Genomic DNA, 12,083 nt, shown 5'->3' with positions numbered 1-12,083 from the left:
AGATATTCTATTAAAAACTGGGAAGAGTAGATGATGCAAAATTAGTATCTTCACTACATTTGAAATCCATGTTACTGAATTTTTCCTATTAATATTTAATATTTATACAAAATGCAAGAAAAGTTTTCTGCATTATCATAATCTGAGAAAATATTTTCCCCCTCCTACTATCTCCCTAAGATTTCAAAAAAAAAAAAAGAATGATATACTCATACCAGTAAACAGAGTCTGACTTCTGAATGATTGTGATGATACCAAGATGATACAATCATTTTTTTCTTAGATATGAGATATTACCTTACTAGTCTACACTTGGTACATAACTTTCTTTTTTATCTGTTACTGAAACAAAGGCTATTGTCAGCCTGAAACACACAGTTGAATTTCAAACACAAATCAATATAAATATCTAAAAGGTATGTAAGGGGTCTAGAATTTTGATTAGACACATAATAAATAGGGGAAAATACTTTTTTTTTGGCATCTTTCCAACATAATACAAGTCTGCTAATCAGGAGACTCCAATCTGTCAGCACTCAAATTTAGGGCATCAGTTTAAAAATGGAAAGCTTGCCTAGAAAAAAATGCAGCAAAATGCCTTCTAAGGACTCTATGGAGTGGACTAATGGCATATTTAACTTATTTAAACAGCACACCTGATAATGCAAACCTTTTCATGATACTGAAGTGGACACTTGGTTCTGGTGGTACAAGTTCCCAGCTGGATAACTTAGTACCCTTCAGAATACTTCATTTTACTGTGTTGTTCTCATTGACAGGCTCTACTCCCACAAATATGATACAGGGACTGCTGGGTGATCCTCCATAATCTGCTCTCTATAAGTTGTTACATCTCTTTTGACCACAAAACTTAGAATTATGAGTTTCTAAGCACAACATGACCAACTTATTTTGGGATTTTTTAGCGGTCTTGAGGAATGTGTTCTCTTAAGGACTCTGGAGAAAACAAATGTACTGCTGTACCGCATAATAATGAAATCATAATTTAGTTGGTAAATTTTTAAAGGTCTGTTCAGCTAAGTGAATTTTGCTGGAATTCAATTGTTTTGTGAGATTCTTTATTTTTATTTTTTCTTCTTAAGAATACTCAACTGATTTCCAACTCATTCTCAGATTCTCAGATTTCAAGCAGTGTATTGCTTATCATGTCTTTCCTTTTCCCCATTCTGACCTCACTTTTTTAATGTCCTACTCTGATTTCTGAACCTCAGGTACATAATGAGCCTTTAAAAAGCCTGCTTAGCCAAAACACGTGCATGAAAATCACACTGGAGCAACCAAGCCATTATTCAAGGAAATGTCACATCACTACAAAAGATTATAATTATAATAATTAATTATATTAACTGTTCATTAATAATGAACAACCCTGAATGAAGTCTGTCTCAAAGCTTCCACCTAAAGACAATAATGTTAGCTTGCAGAATGCATCCCTCTCTTCCATTCCTCAAGCCTACAGGACAGGTAAACCTAAATTTGTCATGACAGTCATGTCAATCTCACCTCCAAAACGACAAGGGGAAGTGCTGGGAGTTGTTTTTTTGCTTTTCCTCATCTCCAATCATAATTTCAAAGAATAATTCAGGAATGTAGTGTACAGCACATTGTTTATATGCATGTCACCTTACATCTGAGACACTATTCTTAAATGCCTACAGTTGTGCCAGAGGAGTTTAATAAAAGTGGTTTAAAGAAGATGGAAAAAGATAAGGCAGTAGCTGAAAGATGTGAAAGAAAACAAAGCAGCTAAGCAGTTCTTTGGTAGGTTATTATTTATTGATTTTAACTGAAAGAAAGTATTTCCAACTCAAATCAATAATTTATAGAAGCACACCAGTGAAGTAGGGAACATTTTTCCTGCACAGAACCAGGACGGTTGTTCCTGAATAAAAATGTGTGGTTCTGTCTATCAATAAAAACATGTGCCCCAGTGAGGATCCAGAAAGGGAAACAGATGCTCAGACTTTGCATCAGTGCCAGTGAATCAGCACTGACCTCAGCTCATTCTTTTCAATTAAATTCTGGGGGGACACACCAGCTTTACTAATTTACTGTGGCACTCACTCAGGGTCTGGCTCAATTTATTTCTTTATTTTTTTTACTCAAAGGTTTTTGAGCACTTAAGAAAAGTTTCCTCAATTAAAAATCAATAGAACAGAGACTGATGTGCACAGCACATCATAATACAATATGCAGTGCCAAAGTATCTGTGGAACAGAATACTCCTTATTCATTTTTGTTTATTTTAAAAACAGGCTCTAAGTGTTTTGTGGATCTCAATTCCTGTAACCCTCCTGGAAAACTCCCAACCTTCTACTAGTGTAGCAGTGGTGTCATTCACATGCCATGTCATATTCTGTACGTGCTATGCTGAACGAAATGGTGAATTTCTGGATAATACTCAAGGAGTTCTGATTTGTTTGGTAACCTACTCTGACAGCACTAGGCTACAAAGCTTGGACTAGATTTGAACTGAGAAGCTGGAGAAAACACAAGAGAACTGACAATTACAAAATTTCACAAAGCTGCTTGATCCAGACTGCACTCTCAAGCTTCTAAAAAATTTCAGCTAATTGCTGTTGTGGGAATCAGAAAGGTACATGTGGAACTTGTCACAAAATGGATTTTTTTCCCCCAAATTAAATACCAGTTAAATTCCACTTCACCTAAGAACTAAGAACTCAAATGTTCTTCTGAGAATCAGCATTTGGATAAAGATGCAATGACTCTGCTCAGATGGAGATTTTTTATTTCACAGCAGCGCAGTAAAAAAAAAAAAAAGTATAACTTTTAACTTCCTAATTTGAAACTAGAATATTTAGTTCTGATTCTTACTGTAAGAAAAATCACTAACTGAAATTTTCTGCAAGGAAAATGCCAATGAAAGCAAAATGAACATCTTCTAGTGCAGAAAAACACATGCAAAAACTTGGGTCAGCTACAACTGCTTGCCTAATTCTATTGCAAACATCTGTTTTTTCTAAGTTGCTGCAAAACTCCATGGACTAATAATGCCTGACAATCCCAACAAGCAACAACTTTCTCAGCTCTAGGAGTCACCCTCTCATGAACTCTACTCACGTAGAGTGCAGCACAGTGTGTGCACTGCACAGATAACATCTAGGTTTCTATGGATGTGCATTTTCCCTCTCTCCAAAGTACTCCACAGTCAGATTTCCCTGTAATAAAAAGCTGTCTCATGCTCCCAGAAGAACAAGAGGTGTTCCCTACCTGTCCATTGACAGTTGTGCCACCAGCGTCACATCGGTGTTGTCTGAAGCAGGCTCGTACTCGTAATGGAGAAAATACAGATGAGTGCGATGCACGGTGAAGCGTTCCCGGCGGAATTCATAGCACAGGTCATCCTCGTCCAGCTCAGACAGCTGCTTCTGGAGCTGCAAGCAAAGAGTGGAAGTAAACATCGCTTCCTTGTCATTATTTTAGCAAATCAGAGAGAACCAGGAGGCTGGGAAATTGCAGAATGATGCAATGAGGAATGGAACATACAGAGTAGCAGGGTTTTCCTGAGCCTCTTGTTACCGCACAAGAAATTACAAGGAAGGACTTGCAAGTAAATTCATAACACAGACAGGACACTCTATTATGGTCTATATATTCTCTGTATTACCTGTATTACATTCAAGATCCAGGCTAGCAATGAAACAGTGGCCAAACACAGGTTGAATAATCATCAAGTTCAAGAGTTAATGTTGCAATGTGTTGCATAATTTCATCCTTACTAGAAGCAGCGTTTTACACTAGTCACAGACATTCTCCACTAGCCAACACTCAGCAGCAGATTCAGCACTGAGGGGTAACTGCTGCTACAAGCACAGACAGAGAGCTGGGAATGTAACATCTTTAACTGATCATTACTCCTTCTCTTGAGATTTATGTTTCTTCCACTGCAGAGGTGCCAGAAGTAAGCCTTTAAATGGGATTTATGCTTCTGGATACCTAGTTTGAGAAATCTGGAGGATGGTAGATAACTTCCTGGCTCCCTTGGAAACCAAGCCTTTTCAAAGTCAAAATGGGCATCTCAAAGCAATCTAATCCCAAGTCTCTTAGACATGTAGCTTTAACAGAATAATCTTTAGCTCTGGAGAAAGGTAGAAGTGAAAAACTGACCAAATGTCTATGCAGATGACCAATTCCATTCCTAAACTAATTATTTTGGGGGTTGGACTAGATGATCATTGAAAGGTTCCTTCCAAATCAAACTATTCTATGATTATATGATTCTGTAATTTTAAAGCCAAACATCTAGCTAGTATATTGAAAATGCATTAATTTTAAAGGAAAAAACAGTCACAACTTCAACAAAAGGTTATGAAGATGAAATTTTTTATTGTTTTAACATGTGAAATTGAGTATCTATTCTCTAAAATGTAGGTCACAAATGAAGTATCTTTTTTGTATCTGATTTCTTAAAAGCATCCTGTAAGAACAATTAGTATAACATTCATCAGAAAATGAGAAAAATACCCATTACATAGGAATTTTACAAATTTTGATTAAAAAATGACAGTGTACCTCAAAACTATTTCATTAAAAAGATTATTGAATTATAGACATCCTTTTGTCCTGCTCAGAATGATTAAAGTAATAGTTTCACCATCTTCAAGAAAAAAGAAAAAGGAAAAAGTAGGTATTTTTTGTTCTGTGTTAAGAAGAGCTGTTGTTCTTGGAACTATAAGCATAATGGTTGCCATCTACAGCAATGCTTACAACTGACTGTTTTCCTGTGAAGGCTGATGAAATAATTCCTGATATTTTCCTGTACATCACTCTATAATCTTCTTCTGAATAATGGAAATACCTACTTTGATTTCAATGAGTTTTGGATCATGCTGTCATTCTTCTCTGCTATTGTTCTGCACAGATCTTAAAACACCCGTCAAGAGGGACTGCTATTAGAAAGATGAGAGTCTGAATCTTCACAAATCTTTACTCAGGCAAAACTTCTATTGATATCAAGATCTCTTTCAGGTGGAATAGAAATCAGGAGTTCTTTTACGTATCCTTGGAGTTTCATTCTTTCTTCTTTACAAACCATCATTCAGCTGAGCCTGCCCTCTATTTTCAAAATCACATTCAAATAATTTTTGAATTAAACTCAATATTTATAACAATGAGTAGAAAGTATCTTGTATGTCTCTGTTTCTTCCTTGAAAATGGACATTAGTGTGCCCTTAAAAGAATTATTAAGAAGATGATTGAAATTTAGAAGGTTAAAACACCAGCAATGCACATTTTAGGGGTACCTTACTATCCTTCTGAATGTACAAATGACCAGGCCGGAAGATTTTAATTGCACAGCAGTTATTTATCAGGCAGTCACTGAATAATTATCAGATTGCATTTGGGTTGAAAGCAAAGAGGCTAAAATATTTAATTATGAGTTCAAGAATAACATTTGGAGGTAAATTACAGCTTTGTTCACTATTGAACCCTGGGTGGGAGAAGAGAAGGAGACACAGCTTCTGAAAAGTCACACCTTTTTAATGGTGAAACTCACCAAATCATGAAGTTGGTGATGGAGGTGAAGGAGAGAACATACAATTTCTCTAATGTAATCTATTCTACTGCATACATATTATGTGGATCCATTATTTAAAGACAAAGAACTCTTAGCTTGGTTTGAAGTTTGCTCCCGCACTGTCTTATTGAAAAGATGTTTTTATAATGGGAATGCTGACAGATCTAGGCAAACAGATGCTTAAATACAGTGCACATCAAAATAATGACTTGAATATCAGCTGGATTTGATAAAATCCATTGTGGATTTTTTTTCCCATTATGGATGCCTCCATAACATGAATAATGATATGCCTAACCCAGCAATGGTTTTCAGCTGCAGAGAAACATCATGTACTCTCATAAGCAAGTACCTGCTAAGCAAGACTGTGTTTCTAGAAGAGTTTCAATGCTAAGGCTACTTGCCGCTTAGCATGTGGGAAATGTCACTCTCACAGCTGAAAAATATATTATTTTCAGACTGTGTGGGGTAGATATTGTCCTAGCAAATACTGTGGTGGGAAACAACATGTGCCTTCATTGGCATCATGGTGCTACTGAGTTCTTAAATAAAAATGAACTATGGTTCAGAACTTGGTTCAGAACTTGGTTCAAAAAATAAAAATGAATTATGATACTGCCCAAACAAAGAGACAAATACATAAAATAAATATGGGCTATATTATTTCTCTTCCTCCCACACCATAAAATTTTGTACATTTGCTATGGGTCAAATTGAGCTTTCTGTGAAACAAAGCTGTGCTAAGGACAAAGAGGATAGTTCCTGAGCAAATCCACCTGGCAAGAGGAATTTTGCAGCAGTATGTGAAAACCACTAATACTCCTGCTAAATGGAAGTGATGGCTTATCCTGACTGCAAATATTCAACACAAATGAGCACGCAATTTTTAGGCATGTGGAGTATCTCAGACAGTTCTGTATATACCAAGTACAGCTCCCCTTGATCTTAGCTGCAGATGTCAGATTTGGTAGTACTCCTAATCTCCTTTCCCCAGACTCCTGACAAACATTTTTGGCTGAACTGGTCCCAGACCCCCTTGCAGCACACTGTCTCGACAGTTAGGTCACCTTGCTTTTGTTTCCCCAGATTAGTCTTTGACCCATTCCTTCTTGTGTGGGAAGTTTTATGGGTCTAAGTCAGTCCCAGTCCTGTGTCTCATCCCATGCTCCCTATTCAAGCAGTCTGCCAGCTTCTTATACCTACAGGCACCCAGCTGTCCTTTCCTCTTCTTGGTACAAATACTCTCCTTTCTGCCTTTGACCTGGATTTCATCTCTTTTGTATGTGAATCTGGATTTTTTTCTCCTCCCTACTGTCCAGTAATTACTGAGGGCAATGGATGTCCCTCAGAACAGAGACCAAATACAGGTTCTTGCTCTCAGCTCTACTGTCCAGTCAGAACCTGGCATGGAGGATTCAGAGGAAACAGTCACAGAAAACACCACTCTTTGTCCAGGTCCCCTGCCTGCAGCATGCCCAACCCTGCTGTGTCACTGGGATATATATAATCTTGTCAGATGTATCCATGCACATTCCTAGTAAAGAGTCTCCAGAGACCTGAGCCTCCTGAAAGTCAAAGCAAACACTACTGGCAATATGTAAACCATAATTTTTCTGCATTATAATTTGCCTAATTAGTCACCAGGTTTGCAAAAGCCAGCTCCTTCTATGAGGTACAGAGTATTTTCAGGAAGGGGCCATTGGAATTTTTGGTGTGGGCAAACCTCAAAGCTTTCCCTCATGTTTCATGCTAAAAAAAATGTGAGAAAAGAAATAAAGGGCATAAAAGTGTAACAAAAAAAAAAAAATCCTAGTCCATGTGCTCCTCCACTTAATAATATTACAAACAGTTGAAAGCATATAATGGCAACTTTCAGGCAAGTAACAGGATGGCCTGCCAGCTCAGCATTTAAGTTACAATAATAGAAACAACACAGCTGGGGGAATCAGGGTTTCCCCTCAAAACTGCCATATACCATCTGTTATTACTAGAAAAGGGCTATGACATCACAAAATAGTAACTTTAAATTGCAGTTCTACAAATGAGGCTGTACTCTTGAAATTCAGCAGGAGCTAAGGGTACTCAAAGCATCAGTCTGACTGCGAATTCAGGGCTGTGATACTGACTTGGAAGCTTCATTTACATGCTATTTTTAGTCACTCAGAAATTGCTAAATTTGTTAGTAGTGTTTATACTGTGTGGTACCTTTCTAGAGTCTCCCTCTTTTCTAGTGAATACTCTAAGTTGGCATGCACAGCCTTTTGCTCATATTAGGTATCTTTGGTTTTGCCCAAAAGAAGTAACTAAGTAAAAACATACTTAGTATGTAAGTACACATCTAAGCAAGTGTGTTAAGGGACAGCTGGAGTTTTTTTACACTGTTTATTTGTATCACTGATTTGAAAACTTGAGAAGAAAAACATGCAGGCATTTTTTTTCTCCTGTGTTTCCTGAAAGTCTTCTCTAATGGGATTCTACTGTCCTTTCCTCAAACTGGAAGGAACCAGTGATACACTTCCCACTGATCTTGCCCAGGGGTTTTGAATCAGGACACAGGCTTCACTAACAGAGATGCTCCATTCAACCTTCAGATTTAATGCTTTGGCAGAAGTACCTGGTGAGAAGCTGTCTGCAGGAAAGACTTTTTATAAGAATGCTGAAAGGCTGAGTGTGGGCCTTGGTCTAAAATCAGGCTTACAGTAACTATCTCATAGAGCAACTATAGAGATTGGCTGGAAGATCCTGTTGAAATATTCTGGCTTTACAGTAGGCCATTTAGAACAAAATACTGGACATAAGCATTAAAAGCCAATTGAAAATGCTCAAATTTGAGGTTATTATAAGCTTTGCCTTTTTGGATTTCTCAAAAGTCTTCCGCATTGCATCAAAATATAAAAGAGGGTCTGGAAATGGGGAATCAGCATAGAATGAGTAGGATAGAGTGACTAAGGACAGGCTCTAAGGCCCACTCAAGTCAATGACTGTGTTTACAGGAGGATTTGGTTCATATTCTGGATTTTCCACCCAGAGTCTGCACAGAAGACAAAGGGATGACTGTAATACCAACCTGCAGAGAAGAGTCTGCTTTGCATGACCTCACTCAGGCACGTATTGAACAAGGGGGACTTCGGGTACTCTTAGCACATGGCAGGCTCCTGCTCCCAGCCTGCTCCTGCCACATAGAGGTCTTTTAGCTTGACTATTTTCAGGAAAGGATGAAGCACTCATGTTCATGTAGACATACATGTATGCATTTTTACATAAACAGATAAATTATTCCATTCAGTGGGTTTTTCACCTCCACTATTTCCGTTTCTAAGCCCTATTTGTTCTATCCATTCCTTTGCAATGTTTTGGAACCTAGTAACAGTCCTGTTTCGTGAAACTGAAGATCAGCATCTGATTACATCAGAACTATGCAGTACATTATCTGAAGATTGCCTTCAGGCCTCTTAAAATTCACTCTGTGGTATTATACTTTCATAGTAAACATTAGAAAAAGAGTAAGTACTGGTACTTCCACGTGCATATAGACATAATATATATTTAAACATACATGTATTCACATGCATACACAGAGGAAGGGTGAGAGAGACTGAAGTGAGGTCCAATTACCTTTTAAACTAATGCCCCTTTACATCTCTCTGGCACTGTTAAGAGTCCTTAAAAAGGGAAGATATGTAATTTACATTCATTTTAAGGCCATCTCTGTACTGATGAGAAGTATAAAGGGGCCTTAGAGAAACAGAATCAGCCCAACAGTCCCCACTGCCACACTTCCTTTTCCTGTTCTACAGAAATTTGCATTACAAATGGAATGCCTTAATTACAGGTTGAATTGTAAATAAAACATCACTACAAATATTAAGCTGTAGAAAAACAGTGGCTGGTATATTGGAACAAGACCTTAAGGGTATCTTTTGATACAGCCAGACTGTGAGTGAGACTCACACCAAGCCACTGCTTCTTCTACAGCAGGGCTCAGTGCATTTAGTGCTCAAGTAATTCTCTCCAATTATGAACAGCAGAGCTGTTCTGACATTTTCTCCACTGCTCCACAGTGCACAGAAGCACAGGCAGCTGAGGGAGCACCTTCTACCCATGTACATTGCCTATTGTAAGAAAGTCCTGTTGTGTTTGGGGGTGCCAGTCTCAATTCAGGAATAAAAAGGAAAAATAATAGGAAAAAAAAGATAAATTAATCAGCAATTCCTACCTCCTACATACCTGACTTAACAGAAATTATAGCCCTTCATGTAACATACAAGCTTATGAATCCTAATGGATGCCTATGAATGCATCTTAGACTGAAAGCTCACCGGGGCCAGCATCCTCTCTCCAGCTGTGAGCTGGCTGCCTAGGGAGTGTAAAAGTGAGGATTTCTCAAAATTCTAACCTAGACCTCAACTTGTGGCTCTTCCAGCACCAAAGCTTAAAAGCTCCTGATTGATTTGCTTTCCAAGAAGAGTAACTTTTGAGGATATGTATACTTTTAGAAACATTACCTCCTGCTCAAAGCTTCACCACATTGTGAGTGAAATGTCTTTGTTCTGAACCTGATACTTGCTGTTTCCACTTCATGCCCCCTAATTCTTGCACAGGGAGGAATAGCAGTGCTTTCCTCCTCATCTCACAAGATGCTCTGCTTCTGAAGATAATCCTGCAACAGATCACGAGGATGTGCTGTATTTAACAGGACACCGGTGACACTGTATATGCTACAGCAGATAGAGCAAGAGTTGTTTCCAAGATAATCCAGTTCTTAGGGTCTCATAACTTCAAAGCTGAAACTTGCTTGCTATGTTCTACAATAAAAGAACATAATCAAGTCTAGAGGGGAGTTTATATCAAGGGCAACTAATACAAATATTTTCTCCTAAGTGACTACTCTGAAGTTTTCTGAAGTTGGATTTTTTCCTACTTCAGATTGTTTTGATAGAAGGCTGTTAACTTTTTGGTGCCTCTTGGCAAATTAGGAATCACATATTGTTGTATGCCTAGCTCATTCTTTTTCAGTATCTTAAAAAAAAAAAAAAAATATATATATATATATATATATATATATATATATGATTTATAAATGGAGGAATGAGTAACATTTCTTTTTCAGACACAAGCCATACCATATAGCATATTGCATTCTACTTGTCTTGAATAAGAAACAGGCTTGTACAGTTAGTCATTTCCAGTGTCTGTCAACCAGATACAAGTTCAGTAAAATGTCCTGTTTTAAACGTTAGGGACTGCCATTTACAGCAAGAACTTGCATTTGCTCGGCACTGCTCCCAAGGAACTTCTTGTCTGAATTAAATCTGTTTATTAAGGATTTATAGAGCTTTGGAATATACAGCAAGAAGTCTGTGACTGAATTCATGCTCTTCGAACCCACACAACATATTGTGAATTCAGTACAATTTTAACCTGCATTCTCTAAATGTTATAAAGGTGTGTATTGTTGTCTTTCTTTTAATGTCTCAGTCAGCTTTTCTCTTCCTATTCTACCCTCTACGCTGTCTCTTGTATCCTGATAACTTCTGTCTCTTGTATCTTGATGTCTCCAAGGGCGAGGATGTTAGTAGTCTTTTATCAAATTGAGTTCACTTGATTGTCTAAAAGGCTCTTGCAGAGGATCTTCCTCCTCCATGTGCTTTTGCTCTGCTGGTGCACTTGTCCTCCCTCTCTCATTCTCTCTCTAGCTCTTCCTCACCTCCTCATCTCTCCCAGTTAAGCCCCACTCCTTTCCGAAGACAATGAGATGATAAAATAAAGTGTTTGGGAAGCCGTGCCTTGGGTTAAAATACATCTATCCAATCTCAGTACTGTATCTAAAAATATGGGAATGGCATCTCCTATGGTCATTTTATTCACAGGCTAAATGGAAACACTACCAGCCTCAGTGATTACATTGATTGTCAATTACCTCTTAATTGCTAATGTGTACATGATACTGGCTTTGCTTAATTGATCTTTATGTAGACAATGTTCCATATTTTAGAAATATTTTTTCCTGAATAAGGTATTACAGATTCCTTTTTATCTCCTTTCAGACTATGTAGGCAAAATTGGTACTTTGTCTACAAATCTCCAGAAACCATATTATACACAAGGAGTTCATATACATCTGGGTATATACATTTCAGTTAACCGTTTTTTGCTTTGGAATTATATGTACCAATGCACAGGCATACGCATACACGTACATCTGTGGGTAAACATACTTGATTTCAATCATTTTCAAAAGATTTGCTTAGTCTGAAAGGTTCTGATTGCAGATTTTATGCAGATAGACATAAATACTGCTTTGATTGGTTAAGGGATATACAGAAAAAACCTACGGTCTCACAGCCAATGTGTACCTTCAAGCCTTTACTCATTCTGTAGTGTGCAGCACAGCAAAAATTCACAGACCTAAATACCAATATTTTCCTTTGGTATTTTCCTTTCTTCTTCATGATTTGTGCATTAGTATCTACCAGACAAAACTGACATCACTGTATACTAAAAAAATACATAGCAAGAAACA

The 12,083-nt window shown here is 37.6% G+C and overlaps 1 protein-coding gene across 4 annotated transcripts in view; it reads right to left on the bottom strand.

The window, feature by feature from the left end:
* Positions 1-12,083, bottom strand: part of LARGE1 (LARGE xylosyl- and glucuronyltransferase 1) — a 275,742-nt gene that overhangs the window by 22,146 nt on the left and 241,513 nt on the right. For all 4 annotated transcript variants that reach the window (XM_009086431.4, XM_050970013.1, XM_050970012.1 and 1 more), the window contains one exon: positions 3,253-3,416. In XM_009086431.4, the coding sequence (XP_009084679.2) occupies positions 3,253-3,416 (164 nt within the window). The remainder of the gene's footprint in view (positions 1-3,252; positions 3,417-12,083) is intronic.

This window comes from Serinus canaria, chromosome 1A (genome assembly GCF_022539315.1).
Source record: "Serinus canaria isolate serCan28SL12 chromosome 1A, serCan2020, whole genome shotgun sequence".
Classification (NCBI taxonomy): Eukaryota; Metazoa; Chordata; class Aves; order Passeriformes; family Fringillidae; genus Serinus; species Serinus canaria.
The sequence above is the reverse complement of the archived record's forward strand: the minus strand, read 5'-3'. Positions and strand labels throughout refer to the sequence as shown.